General features: G+C 41.5%; 2 protein-coding genes across 5 annotated transcripts; one reads left to right on the top strand and one right to left on the bottom strand.

Annotated features, from left to right (window-relative positions):
* Positions 1-207: 207 nt before the first annotated feature.
* On the top strand, positions 208-3131 carry LOC121776274 (chitinase-like protein 1). Of its 4 annotated transcripts, none has more exons than XM_042173437.1 (4): positions 208-366; positions 549-924; positions 1985-2144; positions 2510-3131. In XM_042173437.1, exons 2-4 carry the CDS (start codon positions 552-554, stop codon positions 2919-2921), a joined length of 945 nt encoding a protein of 314 aa, XP_042029371.1. In that variant the 5' UTR covers positions 208-366; positions 549-551; the 3' UTR covers positions 2922-3131. The 4 variants fall into 4 exon arrangements, with proteins under 4 accessions (XP_042029371.1, XP_042029370.1, XP_042029373.1 ...); XM_042173436.1 differs by having other exon boundaries at positions 221-376; XM_042173439.1 differs by having other exon boundaries at positions 225-366; positions 546-924.
* A 589-nt stretch (positions 3132-3720) lies between these two features.
* LOC121776273 (2-isopropylmalate synthase A-like) lies at positions 3721-9439 on the bottom strand. Its single transcript, XM_042173435.1, has 12 exons — positions 8789-9439; positions 7770-7983; positions 7612-7692; positions 7148-7240; positions 6954-7040; positions 6427-6527; positions 5665-5698; positions 5495-5569; positions 5312-5395; positions 5077-5211; positions 4156-4301; positions 3721-4042 (listed from the first exon to the last, which is right to left on the bottom strand). Exons 1-12 carry the CDS (start codon positions 9403-9405, stop codon positions 3907-3909), a joined length of 1803 nt encoding a protein of 600 aa, XP_042029369.1. The 5' UTR covers positions 9406-9439; the 3' UTR covers positions 3721-3906.
* Positions 9440-13223: the final 3784 nt, after the last annotated feature.

The raw sequence follows: 13223 nt of genomic DNA, 5'->3' as shown, positions 1-13223 counted from the left end.
ATAGATTTTGATAAAAATTAATATAGTAAAATAAAATATACCATGACAACAAAATAGGTTATTTGAGGTGTATTTTAATACATATTTTAATTAGTACGCAAAAATATATCATAATTAATTAGAATTAGAACTAGAACTAGAATATAAAAACTATGAAAGTAAAGAAAAATAGTAAAAAGGAAGACCGTGAAAGCGACAGCTGAGCTAACACAGTCTGTCGTCGGTGGGCATCTCTTCTCTGATTCTCTTCGTATTTCATCCAAGCAAAATAAATCTTGATTTTCCACTATTGTTTCATTCTTTCCTCCGTTCTCTGAATTTATTATTTTCCAACCAAGAAGTATCTTGAAATTATACCGACTGTGTGTAAGTAGTGGTTAGCCCTTCACTTTCTCTCGCTTCCATTAATCTTCAATGCATTTGTGTCAAATCCATGATTAGTCAATCACTCATAAAAAGCTCCCCCTATTTCTTCTAAAATACATCGATTCCTTCTTCAATTTCAGCAAAACGCCTATAATTTCTGATATTTTTGGGTGATTTAGCAGAAAATGGAGGCGAAGATCGGTTTGGCGATCTGCGTGATGGCAATGGCAGCGTGCTTGGCGGGTGCGGCAGACAAAGAAATCAAAGTGAAGACTGTGAAGGGGGAGAAGGTGTGCGACCAAGGATGGGAGTGCAAGGGTTGGTCCAAATACTGCTGCAATCTCACTATCTCCGATGTCTTCCAGACCTACCAGTTCGAGAATCTCTTCTCCAATAGGAACTCACCGGTGGCGAACGCCGTTGGCTTCTGGGATTACCGGTCCTTCATCCTCGCCGCCTCCACGTTTGAGCACCTCGGATTCGGGACCACCGGCGGCAAGCTCATGCAGATGAAGGAGATCGCCGCATTCCTAGGCCACGTCGGCTGCAAAACTTCGTGTGAGTTTTTTCTACTTTTTACTTTCTTTTAGTTGTGTTTGATTTTATTAAATTTGGAAGTTTGGGAATTGGAATTTTTAAATCTGAGTAGAAATTTGTAAGTATTGATTCATCAAAGTGTTAAATTTGTAGTGTGATTATTATGTGCTGTGGATCTAGATTGTTGGTGTTCATTTGAGCTTGTAGCTGATGGCTTCCCTCTCTTTTTTGAATTTATTGGTAAAGTTGTTCGATTCTTTTGATGATTTTAGTTATGAGGGAAAACATTTCCATTCTCAAATGAGGTTGACTTGGTAATTTTCCCTAAGTTAGAGTGGTTCTTCAGTCATTTTTACGTGTTACATGTAGTTGAATTGACTGATTCCTTTTGGGGATTTATATAAGTCTGTTGGTGTAATAATCTATGTTCACTGCAGTCCAAAGTGTGACCTTTATTTATACCTTGTTACTTTGTTGGTTAGTTTGTAAATGCTCTTGCTGCATATTTTAGTTCTTTTCTGTATGTTTTGGTGATTATAATGCTGTTTATGTATGTAAGTGATATGGATTTGATTGTTTACTGTCAAATAATATCCATAACTGTCAGGAGTTAGTTTATTTGTCGTAGCTACTCCCATATGCATGTTGACATATTAATTTCGTTACAATCAAAGGAAAAGCTTGTATGATTGTTAAGTATTTCAGAATCTTGGCAATTTCTCATTATTGGCTCTTGCCTTTAGTCTTGGCTAAAGAGTCTTGATGTTAAAACTGTGTAGAATCCTGACAGCCTTGCTTTGGAAAAATGTAGATTTATGTTGCAATTATTAGTTACTACCACAGTCTTTGATATTGTAAACTTCTGGAAAATTTGAGACACGTACAGAAGTAGGATTGTGGCTGAGCTGGTGAATCCGGTTACTGAACTGCCTATGGAAAACAATATGGTAGACACGATATAGATTCTTGTCTTTTTACTTGCAAAAATATCTATCCTCTGCCACTTTATAATAAACATCTATCAGGTGAATTGTTTGTCTTCCTTCGTTCTAGCAGAGTTATCAGTGTGGAAATGATGCAGGTGGTTATGGAGTGGCTACGGGTGGACCTCTAGCATGGGGTCTATGCTTTAACAAGGAAATGAGTCCCAGCCAAAAATATTGTGATGACTTCTACAAATACGAGTATCCATGTGCTCCTGGAGCTGAATACTATGGCCGTGGGGCTATTCCAATCTACTGGTACTTTTTTTATCTTTCTCGCAATCTATTTTCCTTCTTCTCAAGAATAAATCTCCTCGAGTTTTGGTTAACCTTGCTCGGCTATATATCAACTTCTAGACTTATTTTGGTGGTAGAGAATAGACTGATGCAAGCATGTACCCAGTACTAATCCCCTGTTGGTAGTAAGACTAATATTAGGAATCATGCATAGTGTTTTATAGGCAACAATGTTTATATGTGTACCTTGTTACTGCCTACTTGCCATGGCTATGTGTAGTCTTTATTCGATGTCATTTAGTTTTTTGTTTTAATCTTGTATGCCCGTGAATCTGCTAACATCGTGTAAAAATAAGAAATCATGTTTTGTTCTGAAATCGCTCCAGGAACTACAACTACGGAGCAATTGGTAAAGGCATCAATCAGGATTTGTTGAACCATCCCGAATACGTTGAACAAAATGCCACTATTGCCTTCCAGGCTGCAATCTATAGGTGGATGACTCCCGTGAAAAGGAAACAGCCATCTGCTCACGACGTCTTTGTTGGGAACTGGAAACCCACCAAGAATGATACATTAGCAAAACGAGTTCCTGGATTTGGAAGCACCATGAATCTTTTATATGGTGAGCTCACTTGTGGGCAGGGTGACATTGATCCCATGAACAACATCATCTCTCACTACCTCTATTATCTTGACTTGTTGGGCGTCGGTCGAGAGCAAGCAGGACCCAATGAAGTACTCTCCTGCGCTGAACAGCTTCCATTCAATCCCGCTACTACCAAATCATCGACTTGAAAACCCTTGAATTTCTATCTGAATCTCTCTTACAATAAGATTTGTGTTGGGGGACAGGCACCTCTCATGTATTTGTGTGATTATTGAATTTGTAATATGTCGACTGTTATTGCTTCATACACAGGTTTTGTTAATTCAAATTTATTGCGTTGCTAGTGTATTGTTAAGTTGTAATACTGTTATACTTCAATCTAAAATTTTCAGTTCCTACTCGAGGACTCTTTTACGTTTGATTAATTTTTTTGTTGTGGGGGTGTTTGATTATTGTTATTCTCATCTTGTTTGATAGAAAAGGAAAGTAAACAAGACAAGAAAAGTGCATCAAAGTCACTCTGAAGTTCAACTCGTAATCTTGGATCTGATTGATAAAAGAAACAGTTCCTTCACCAATTCTAATGCCCTATAATACAGAATGCTAGTGAGCTTAGCTATCTAACAAGCAAAGAATTGTGTAAGTCAGCAACTCATTCATTCAGGCCTGAGCATGGAGTATGGAGTAAAAAATGAATAAAAGTGGGTCCGAACCCACGTCCATGCTATAAAAACATTGTTTTAGCACAAATCAAGATTTAAAGGAACTAGGTTCATATAGACTACAGGAACTACAAAAACACACTTACTTGTCATAGATATTACCACGTTTTATAATCCAGTCAAATTAAATACTATGACTTTGCAATCTAGTGGAACGTGTACCAGTTGATGAATACAACCCGCAGCACAATCTCATTTTTTGCTAAGCACAAATCAATACTACTACAAGTTACTGCAAAAATGTTACACAAATCACACGCATCAGTTGATCAGCAACTTCAACTAAGTTTCGAAGTTCCAATACATACAAGATATAGCAAAGGCGTTTTCGCCCATCACCGTTCCACTACCAAAAGAGAAACCAAACAAGAACAAACTGAATATCGACTGGCAACTCAAGAAGAAGATAATGCTCCTCACCCTTAAGCTACATCAAGTGCTATTTCTTCACTTACAATGTATGTATTACCTTGCTTTCGTTGGGGTCTTCAGTTTTTAGACGGTTCTTGAAGCCTAGGAGCTTGTTGAGTGCATTAACATAAGCTCGAACACTTGAGATGACGATGTCCATGGATGCACCAGTCCCACTGGTTATATAGAAGATGATTGTGGTACAGAAAAACGAAAATTCAATGAATCAAAATTTGTCTGTTCTAACATCATTTAGACAAATTTCTGAAAGATGCAAAGTACTCAGTACCAGAATGCGCGATTGACAGATTCTCCTGTATAAGCATGGGTAGCTATTACACTATCTTCGCCACGAATTAGAACCCGTGTAGTGGCTATAGCATCAATGCCTTCAGTGACACCATTCAAGGAATACTCGAGAAGTGTTACAGGAACCTGTGAGCATGCAAAACTGTAAACAAGCTTGTTTCATATAGAACTAGTATGAGAATCTTGAGGTACAAACATCAAGGCTCGGGTGTTGTCCAATGAGATTAGAGTCATTAGACCCCTAAACCCCAATAGTCAATGATGACAAATAAAGTAGAGAGGACAATATAGTACTCAGATAAGTGAAAAGAGAGAATAAAGTGAGAGATTAAATGTGTTGTTTTTTGCAGAAAAATGATACTCCCTCCGTCCCACAAGAATATGCACTCTTCCTTTTTAGTCCATCCCACAAGAATATGCACTTTCCAATTTTGGAAACTCTTTTCTCCTAATGAGGTGGGACTCATTCCCCACTAAGAATACTTTAATTACTTTTTCTCTCTACTTCTCTCTTACTTTACCAATTTTGCATTAAAACCCATGTCGAACCCAAAGTGCATATTCTTTAGGGACGGGGGGATATCACTCAACTATAGAGGGACAACCAAAAAAACAAAAAAGAATATGATCCAACTGCAGTGGGACGGAGGGAGTACATGTTTGGGATCCCTAATTCACAGCCCAAAGATGTGATATTCACAAGAAAACAAACTATGAACCAATTTGGTTGCAGAAAGAAGTTAGAAACAGAAACTCAAAGCAACTAATTTAATGAATTATACATGTGTCTACAATTATATTCACTAATAGCAGCAGAATACACCAATTTCAAATATGTCCCTGAATCAACTTAAAAGGGCAATACAGTGTACAACAGCTGAAATGTTTTGAAGTTTCTAACCTTAACAACAAGGTCAACTGCCTTATATGCTGCATCAACAGGCCCAGTCCCAACCGAACAAGAAATATGTTCATCGCCATTTGCATGAATGAGTTTGACTGTTGCGGTTGAAAGGCCAAGAGATCCACATGTGACCTGCGGGCAAGGTACAAGGATGGTAATTGAATGAACTATCTTAATGTACCACATTTATATAGTGATTAACAACTATCTAGAATGTTGGGCATAAACATGCCTGTACATCTTCAAGTTTCCAAACAGTTTGTGGCTGGAAAACTTCATCTGAGACTAGGGCTACTAGGTCATCATCGCTGATATTCTGGAACATCAACGGAATAGAAACATGTGGGAAATAGTTTTGTAATATTAAACACATTATTCTAGTCTTCTACATCTGTCTTAGCAGATAAGACAGTACCTTTTTATTTCCAGCTACAGCTTTGAAGCGTGAAAATAGATCATCAAGTTCCTTTCCATCAATATCATACCCAAGCTGCAGATTCATTTAGAGTAAACATTGATGCATTGGTGGAACATTTGCAGAAGCTACTATAATAGTTAAGAATAAGCTCAAAGATTGCAATTTACCTCTAACATTTTGGCTTTCAAAGCATGGCGTCCACTGAAAAATAATTCAGGAAAAAAAAAGAATAGACATTACAATAAATACTCTGGGTATATCATGACCTAGGATATGTTGATGATCATCATGAAAACAACAATGATCTACAAAGTAACTAACTAAGATAGACTTAACAACAAGGATTGAGAGATCCTCATGTTTCTAGAGCTAATGAGACATGCCTACTAGCTCTGATATCATAGGCTTGACCATGAGTTATCCTATAGGAATTGTGACCACTTGGCTTGGTGGATTCAGGTCGAATAGATGACAATGACTTTTATGGTATATTTGTTGTGCCTCTTCCTGACGTCTTGCGACCAAGCCCCCATTAGATCTATTCCACGCACTTCTTAATTTGTCATACATATGATATTTACTTACGTTTGTTTATTGTGATTATTTAGTAATAATGGGAAACTGCAAACTACACAGTGGAAAATGTATTTTGTTCATTTCAACTTCCCCTAGAATAAGTTAAAAAGATGCCAAATATTCAGTGTTACCGTACCCATGTTTGTGCATGAATCTTAACCTAGGTGACAATCTACTGTAAGTTTACAGTACTAATATAAATTGGAATAGGCCACAGAATAATAGCATTTTAGTTAATGCATCTTATTAACAGTTGTAAGAGAGAATAAGTGTCACAAAAGACTTGATAGTCGCAACCATAGGACAACAATGAAGATGCAGAAATGGTTGCAAGAGAGTAGTAAAGCATGCACCTGAGTTTTCCAAGCACGATACCAGATTCATTAGAACGAAGAAGTCCAATATCTTCGGGAGATATAATCTCATAGGTGTTTTTATGTTTCAGCATTCCATCCTGCAAATAGAGATTGGATAAAATGTATAAACATGATTTTTTCATTATTACTCATTACTTAATAATATTATAATGATTTTTTTGTTTTTACACATTTAAAATTCAATGGGTCAGATATTCTTTGAAAACTTCAGCGGGCAAGTCCACTAATTATAAGGTGAAGATCCATAAAACTAGTGCATAGCTTTTCAAGATAGGAAATCTTAAAAATTTCCAAATTTCATTATATTGTTTTCATAGTGCTCTCAGTCACCACTTGCAAAACAAGAGGTAAGACAGTCTCTTTTTTTAATCATTGTAAGACGTAGATTTACAAATTCAATATTTGCAATTAAAGGAAAAAGGTAGATAAAAACAATCAATCAAAGCTACGTTCGACGTAAATGCAGAAGACACATGCATAAAAGAGAACCATCAAAGACCAACCTGATGAATTCCACTTTCATGAGCAAAAGCATTAGCTCCAACAATTGCTTTGTGTGGCTGGATACGCAGCCCACTATATTCTTCTACCTGGAAACACGGTGTTCAACAATGTGAGACTATGCATACGTATAAGAATGGGACTATGTATTGTAAGAAATTTTCAAAAATCTTAAATGATGCAGAGAATAGTGTACCATCTTGCTTGCCATGACAATATGTTGAGTATTGATCCCTGTGTAAAGACCATCTAGAGCTTGCTCTCCGCGGCATTTTATGGCCATTACAACCTGCAGCAGATCAGAAAGAGAGACATGCTTCCATTTAGAGGATAATAGGGACTTAAATAGTCCTTTAGCCAAAAGATAACTGTGATTTGATGCAAAGAGAATTTAAATTATGGTGTACCAAACCAGAAGAACCCACTAAGAACCCCATATGATCTACTACTATGTTTGCTTAAGTTTTAATGATTAAGACTAAAAACTAACCACTTGAAATACAAGAAGCTAGCTTTCAAATGTCTATATGATGATCACATTACTTTCCGTCTTTCATTCCAAGCAAAGAGAATTCTCACTGCAGGTAAATTTAGAAAGTATAGATAGATATGTAAGGTCCCCCTCCACCCCCAACAAAATTAAAGAGTAGGAGAACACACCTCCTCCAGTGATGCATTACCAGCTCTTTCACCAATCCCGTTAATGGTAACCTCTACTTGCCTCGCACCAGCATATGCCCCCTGAAGTTGAGAAAAGCACCAGTGTCAATCCAACCTGAGTTTAGTTGTTCAGCACTCCAAGCATATGAAACACATACCGCTAAAGTATTAGCAGTAGAAAGTCCAAGGTCATTCTGGCAGTGTGTTGAGATAATGACTTTCTCAATTCCAGGGGTGTTTGCTTTTATGTCTGCAATTAGCTGTCCAAATTCAGAGGGCAAAGTGTAGCCTACTGTATCAGGGATGTTAAGAGTTGTTGCCCCAGCCTTAATAACCTCTCCCAGAATTTGATAGAGGAATTCTCGGTCAGATCTGTAAGAATCCAAAGAAAAGAAAGACGCGTTAACAAATTAACAAGATTGCATTTGGCCGCAAAATCTACAGACACTCCTTTCCCTAAGTCGATAGCAATTCAAAACCTTGAAAAATCTGTTCCAATCAGAAACTTTTCAGAATTCATACAGTGCAACAATTGCCACTTTATGAACGTCAAGGTGATCAACACCCAACCCATCCCAGCCAGCCACCAAAATCCAATTCAAGTTAAAACTATAAAAACACCACAGCTACAACTTTCTTTAGAGATTGGAAATGAGTTAAGCCAATTCATACAATGAAGAAACAACCAGAGGGGGGGGGGGCGAAGCATATTTAGATGGTGATCTGGTACCCGGTTGCAGGTGCATAGCAAAACACTGCATGTTTTACTGTTGGTCAGAAACAATAGAAATGCGAGTTTACTGAATAAGAATCCAATCTTTCAATAGCCAAGAAACAACAGAAAGAAAATAAAAACAAAAAAAGAAGCATCTCCACTGCAGATATAAAACAAATCAGATAGTAATATGTTTTCTCTTATTCAAAACATATTTCCATCTGGGAGAAGCGAAATCATGAAAGACTATATAGGAAATGTTCGATCCCATCCAGATACTAAATAACAGAACGAGTTCATACTTTGATTGTTGTTTTTGTTTTAGTTATTCCAAAAAACTTGAGAAATTTTTTATTTGAGAGTATTCATACAAAGCTTCTCCATTATTTTTCCAATTTCATTAATCATTATCAAAGAATTAATTACTGTAACTAATTTTAGAAGTAAATCAATCTGCCCCACCTTCCGGCATCTTCCGGGCTAAACTCAACATCTTCACATCCCAAACTCCGAGCATAAGCCACCATAGTCCTCGCCTTTTCAACCACTTGCTCCGGCGTCATCTTCAGCTTGAATTGCATATGAATCTCACTTGTGGCGATAAAGGTGTGAATCCGTGGCTTCCTCGCATGCTTCACCGCCGCCCACGACCGCTCAATATCCCTCTTATTACACCTCGCCAGACCACAAATCACCGGAACATGGTCGGAATCCACGTTGGCGAACTCGCGTGCGATCAATTCGACGGCTTCGAAGTCAGCGTCGGAAGAGGCCGGGAATCCGGCTTCAATGATGTCAACGCCGAGGCGCGCGAGCTGCCGCGCGATGTCGAGCTTCTCCTTGGTGGTCATGGTGGCTCCGGGGGACTGCTCGCCGTCGCGGAGGGTGGTGTCGAAGATGCGGACGTACTTGGGGTCCGGTATGTGGTTGGGGATGTACTCAGGGCGGAGGAGGGAGCATCGGACGGCGGCTGGACGGCCATTTCTGATGAGGTAGACCCGGTGGATAGGGATTCTATTGCAGCGGAAGGTGGTAGGAGATGGTGCGATGGCTGCGTGCTTGCAAATCGAAGACGCCATTGTTGAATGTGGGAGGTGAAGGATAGAATTTGTATAGACAGACAGATTATCAGTTGAAAGAAACCTAGGACCATCGTCATCCGTGCTCTTGTCAACAAGCATGGATGTGGGTCTGAACTCACTTTTAGGGCATCCACAATGGGACGCCCGATGCGTGTCATCGTCCGCGGGCGCCATCGTCCGCGCCCTACGCCCACGCCCTATGCATCGTCCGCGGTTGAAGCGCGGATGATGGCCTATCGTCCGTGCCATTGTGGGCTCGGCGGACGATGGGTGCGGACGATAGGCCATCGTCCGCGCCATCGGGTGCCCCCTTGCGGGATCGGCGGACGATGCCACGCGTTTTTTTTCTATTTAAACCTCGTTTCTCATTCACTTGTTCATACGAACATCTCGCATCTCTCGTTTCGCTCCTCTCTCACATTTCTACCTATCTCACATACCAAAATGAACTACGACGATGACACTACTAGTTCTAGCTCCTCGAAGTCGGGTAGTTCGCACTCAGAGACCTCGGCAGCCTTAGATGCAGCCGTTGAAGAGGCCATGGCGGAATGCTTACTCGAACTGCAGCGCGAGGAGGAGGTGGCGGCAGCGGAGCAGATCAGCAGGCCTATTCGACGTCGGACGTCTGTCCGACGCGACCACGCGGCAGTTCACCAACGTCTGGTTGAAGACTATTTTGCCGATCAACCACGGTGGGGACCGACTGTTTTCCGCCGGCGGTTTAGAATGCCGCGTTACCTATTTCTCAGCATTGCCCGGACGTTGTCGTCACGTGATGAATACTTCACCTATCGGGAAGACGGCATCGGCAGACCCGGTCTTACACCGTTGCAAAAGTGCACGGCTGCACTCCGTCAGTTGGCATACGGCACCACGACGGACATTTTCGACTAGTACCTCCACGTCGGGGAGATAACAGGATGAGAGTGTTTGAAGAGATTTTATAGTGGAGTTGTGGAGGCCTACGACGACACATATTTGCGCAAGCCTACTGCCGCTGATTGCCTGGGCAAGATAAAGATGCACGAGACGGTGCACGGCTTTCCTGGGATGCTAGGGAGCATCGACTGTATGCACTGGGAGTGGAAGAATTGTCCGACGGTGTGGAGAGGCCAATTCACTAGTGAATACAAGGGCAGCCACCCGACTTTGATCCTCGAAGCCGTCGCTGACCATTGGCTCTGGATTTGGCATGCGTACTTCGGCGTAGTCGGGTCGAACAACGACATCAACGTCCTCAACTCCTCCACCCTCTTCGCCGAGCAATGCAACGGCAACGGCCCGGCCATCGAGTTCACTGCCAACAGGCGCCGATATCACATGGGGTACTACTTGGCCGATGGCATATACCTACGGTGGCCTGTTTTTCTGAAGACGATCAGTTGCCCAATGGGTGAGAAGAGGGTTTTATTTGCGCAAAAGCAAGAGTCGACGCGGAAGGATGTCGAGTGGACATTTGGTGTGCTCCGATCACGGTGGGTCGTTGTGAGAGGGCAGTCTCGTCTTTGGTTCAAGGAAATCATCGTCGGCGTCATGTATGCGGGCATTATCATGCACAACATGATAGTCGAGCATGAAGGTTGGAGCATCACCGAGTGGAACGATGATGACGGTGCATCTAGCTCGTCCAGCACGGCGACCGAGCCCCCCACTAGAGGATTGCCGTCGGACTTCGACGAGGTTCTAGCTAGACATGCCTCAATGCGCAACCAACAAGACCATGCGCAACTCATGAACGACATGATTGAAGAAGTGTGAGCTCGTAACCGCCGTCGTTGAGTTAGCGGATTTTTTTTAATTCGTATTGTAATGTATTAATTTTTATATATGAAATGAAGTTTTTTCCCACTTTTTTGTTATTTAAATATTCAAATAAAATAAAATGCATAGGGCGCGTCATATGACGTGCCTTAGGGCGTCCCATTGCAGGTGGGAGGTAGGAGGATAAAACTGCTGACGTGACGCGCCATAGGGCGCGCCTTAGGGCGCCCTATTGTGGATGCCCTTACTCCATGTCCTTAGCCAAGAGTACAACACCCACATTCGTGCTCTTCCGCAAGGACAAGATCAAGGATCCCACCATTCTATTATTCAATTTAAATAAAAACATTTCCACAATATTAAAATGCATTAAAATTACCCGGAACACTATTACAAATAATAAAAAAAATAAAAATTGCATAATTAAAATTCTAAAAATTAAAAATTACATAATTAAAATCCTAAAAATTAAAAATTACATAATTAAACTCCTAAAAAATAAAAATTACATAATTAAAGGCTAAAAATACCCTCGTGAAAGACTATTCATCCGGCTCTACCTCCAATGTTCTTTGGAGACCTCGTATCATTGTCACATGCGATCGAAGTTGCTCGGGGGTCATAGTTGACCTATCGGGCAAATTGAGTTGGGCCAAAACCACCCACAACGAGTTGGTGGGGGTTGAGGTGGCACAAAGGGAACGGGAGCGAGAGCGGGAGCAGGATCGGGGGCGGATGGAGTCGCGGTGCGACGGCGGTTGGCCGTCGACTTCTTCCTTCCTTTGCGGCCGGCGTTGGGAACTACTCGGGCCGGCGTCGGGGCTACCCAAGTTAGCTCCGGCGAGCTGGGTGGACACCTCATCGGAGCCGGCGTCGGATAGGGATACCGACCTCGACCGTTTGCTGGAGGAGCTAGAGGAGGATGATATTGTTGAAATCGTGCTTGGTCAAATAATTTTTGACTAATAATAAATGTTACAAGACATTTAATTTTATGAAATTAAATGCAATAACGTCGATTTACGTTCCGAGTAGATGACCGTAGTATATTCATTTTCTCAAATCCGATTCCCGGTGAGTGAGATATAATATATTAAAGTTGGTCACAATAAAGCTAGAAATGAGCTATGTGAAAAAACTAAGGGATTAATTAACTAGGTGTTATTATCCCACATCGGGGATGATAAACTTTGATGAAGTATTTAATCAAATGAATTATCATGTGTAATAATTATTGTGGAAAAAGACGAGTCACAGAGCCCACACGCGCGCGTCGCAGCCGCCCGACGCACAACAGGAGACAAAAGGTTCCCGCTGGACCCCGACGCACAACAGGAGATAAAAGGTCCCCGCTGGACCCCGACGCATAACGGGAGACAAAAGGTCCCCGATGGACCCCGACGGTCCATGGTGTATCCCGTCGTATAGCATGTCCAGGTGCGTCGTGTCCCTTCAGCTCCCACTGGCTAGTGCACCAGTCAATAACCCTCGGCGGTTACAGTCAAGCTATCATGACACACATAATGGCTGTTGACTCCATCAATGCCCTGCAGGTGGACTTGGCCTATAAATAGGCATGCAACCATTGCATTCTACACATAACATACACAAGCATTCTTGCATACACGCTCTCTCCCTCTTTGCATAGTCTTCCCGTCGAAGCTCTGCCCCCGCCTTACTCCCGTTCGTCGGAGCTTTGCTGCTAGCGGTGCTGCTACTTCAGAGACGAAGCCGTTTTATCTTTGGGGACGACACGCCAAACCGTGAGCACTACCGGGGCGTATCTCGTGTTGCAGAAAGAGGACTCCTCGACTCGGCTTACCACTTTCCACAAGTTTTCCGTGTAATTTTTTGTTTCAGTTGTTTTCGTGTAATTTCCTTGTTTTTATTTCCGTGTATTTTTCGCCCGGCAAGATTTGTATATCTCGTTACCAGAACAATCGCAAGATGAGATATTCTTGCCACTAAAGGAGTTTACACACCAACTGAACTTAAATCAACACCTTTGCTTGGAGATGTCGACTGACCCGTCTACCGCCGCTGCCACCATT

Source organism: Salvia splendens, chromosome 18 (genome assembly GCF_004379255.2).
Source record: "Salvia splendens isolate huo1 chromosome 18, SspV2, whole genome shotgun sequence".
In the NCBI taxonomy this organism is placed as follows: Eukaryota; Viridiplantae; Streptophyta; class Magnoliopsida; order Lamiales; family Lamiaceae; genus Salvia; species Salvia splendens.
The sequence above is the reverse complement of the archived record's forward strand: the minus strand, read 5'-3'. Positions and strand labels throughout refer to the sequence as shown.

Bases quoted from the DNA above. Each gene is read 5' to 3' on its own strand.
- LOC121776274 (XM_042173437.1), top strand. From the start codon at position 552: ATGGAGGCGAAGATCGGTTTGGCGATCTGCGTGATGGCAATGGCAGCG. The intron at 925-1,984 runs GTGAGTTTTTTC...GAAATGATGCAG, and splicing joins CGTCGGCTGCAAAACTTCGT to GTGGTTATGGAGTGGCTACG. The intron at 2,145-2,509 runs GTACTTTTTTTA...AAATCGCTCCAG, and splicing joins GGGGCTATTCCAATCTACTG to GAACTACAACTACGGAGCAA.
- LOC121776273 (XM_042173435.1), bottom strand. From the start codon at position 9,405: ATGGCGTCTTCGATTTGCAAGCACGCAGCCATCGCACCATCTCCTACC. The intron at 5,396-5,494 runs GTACTGTCTTAT...TTGATGTTCCAG, and splicing joins CTGTAGCTGGAAATAAAAAG to AATATCAGCGATGATGACCT. The intron at 5,212-5,311 runs GCATGTTTATGC...CCTTGCCCGCAG, and splicing joins GGAAACTTGAAGATGTACAG to GTCACATGTGGATCTCTTGG.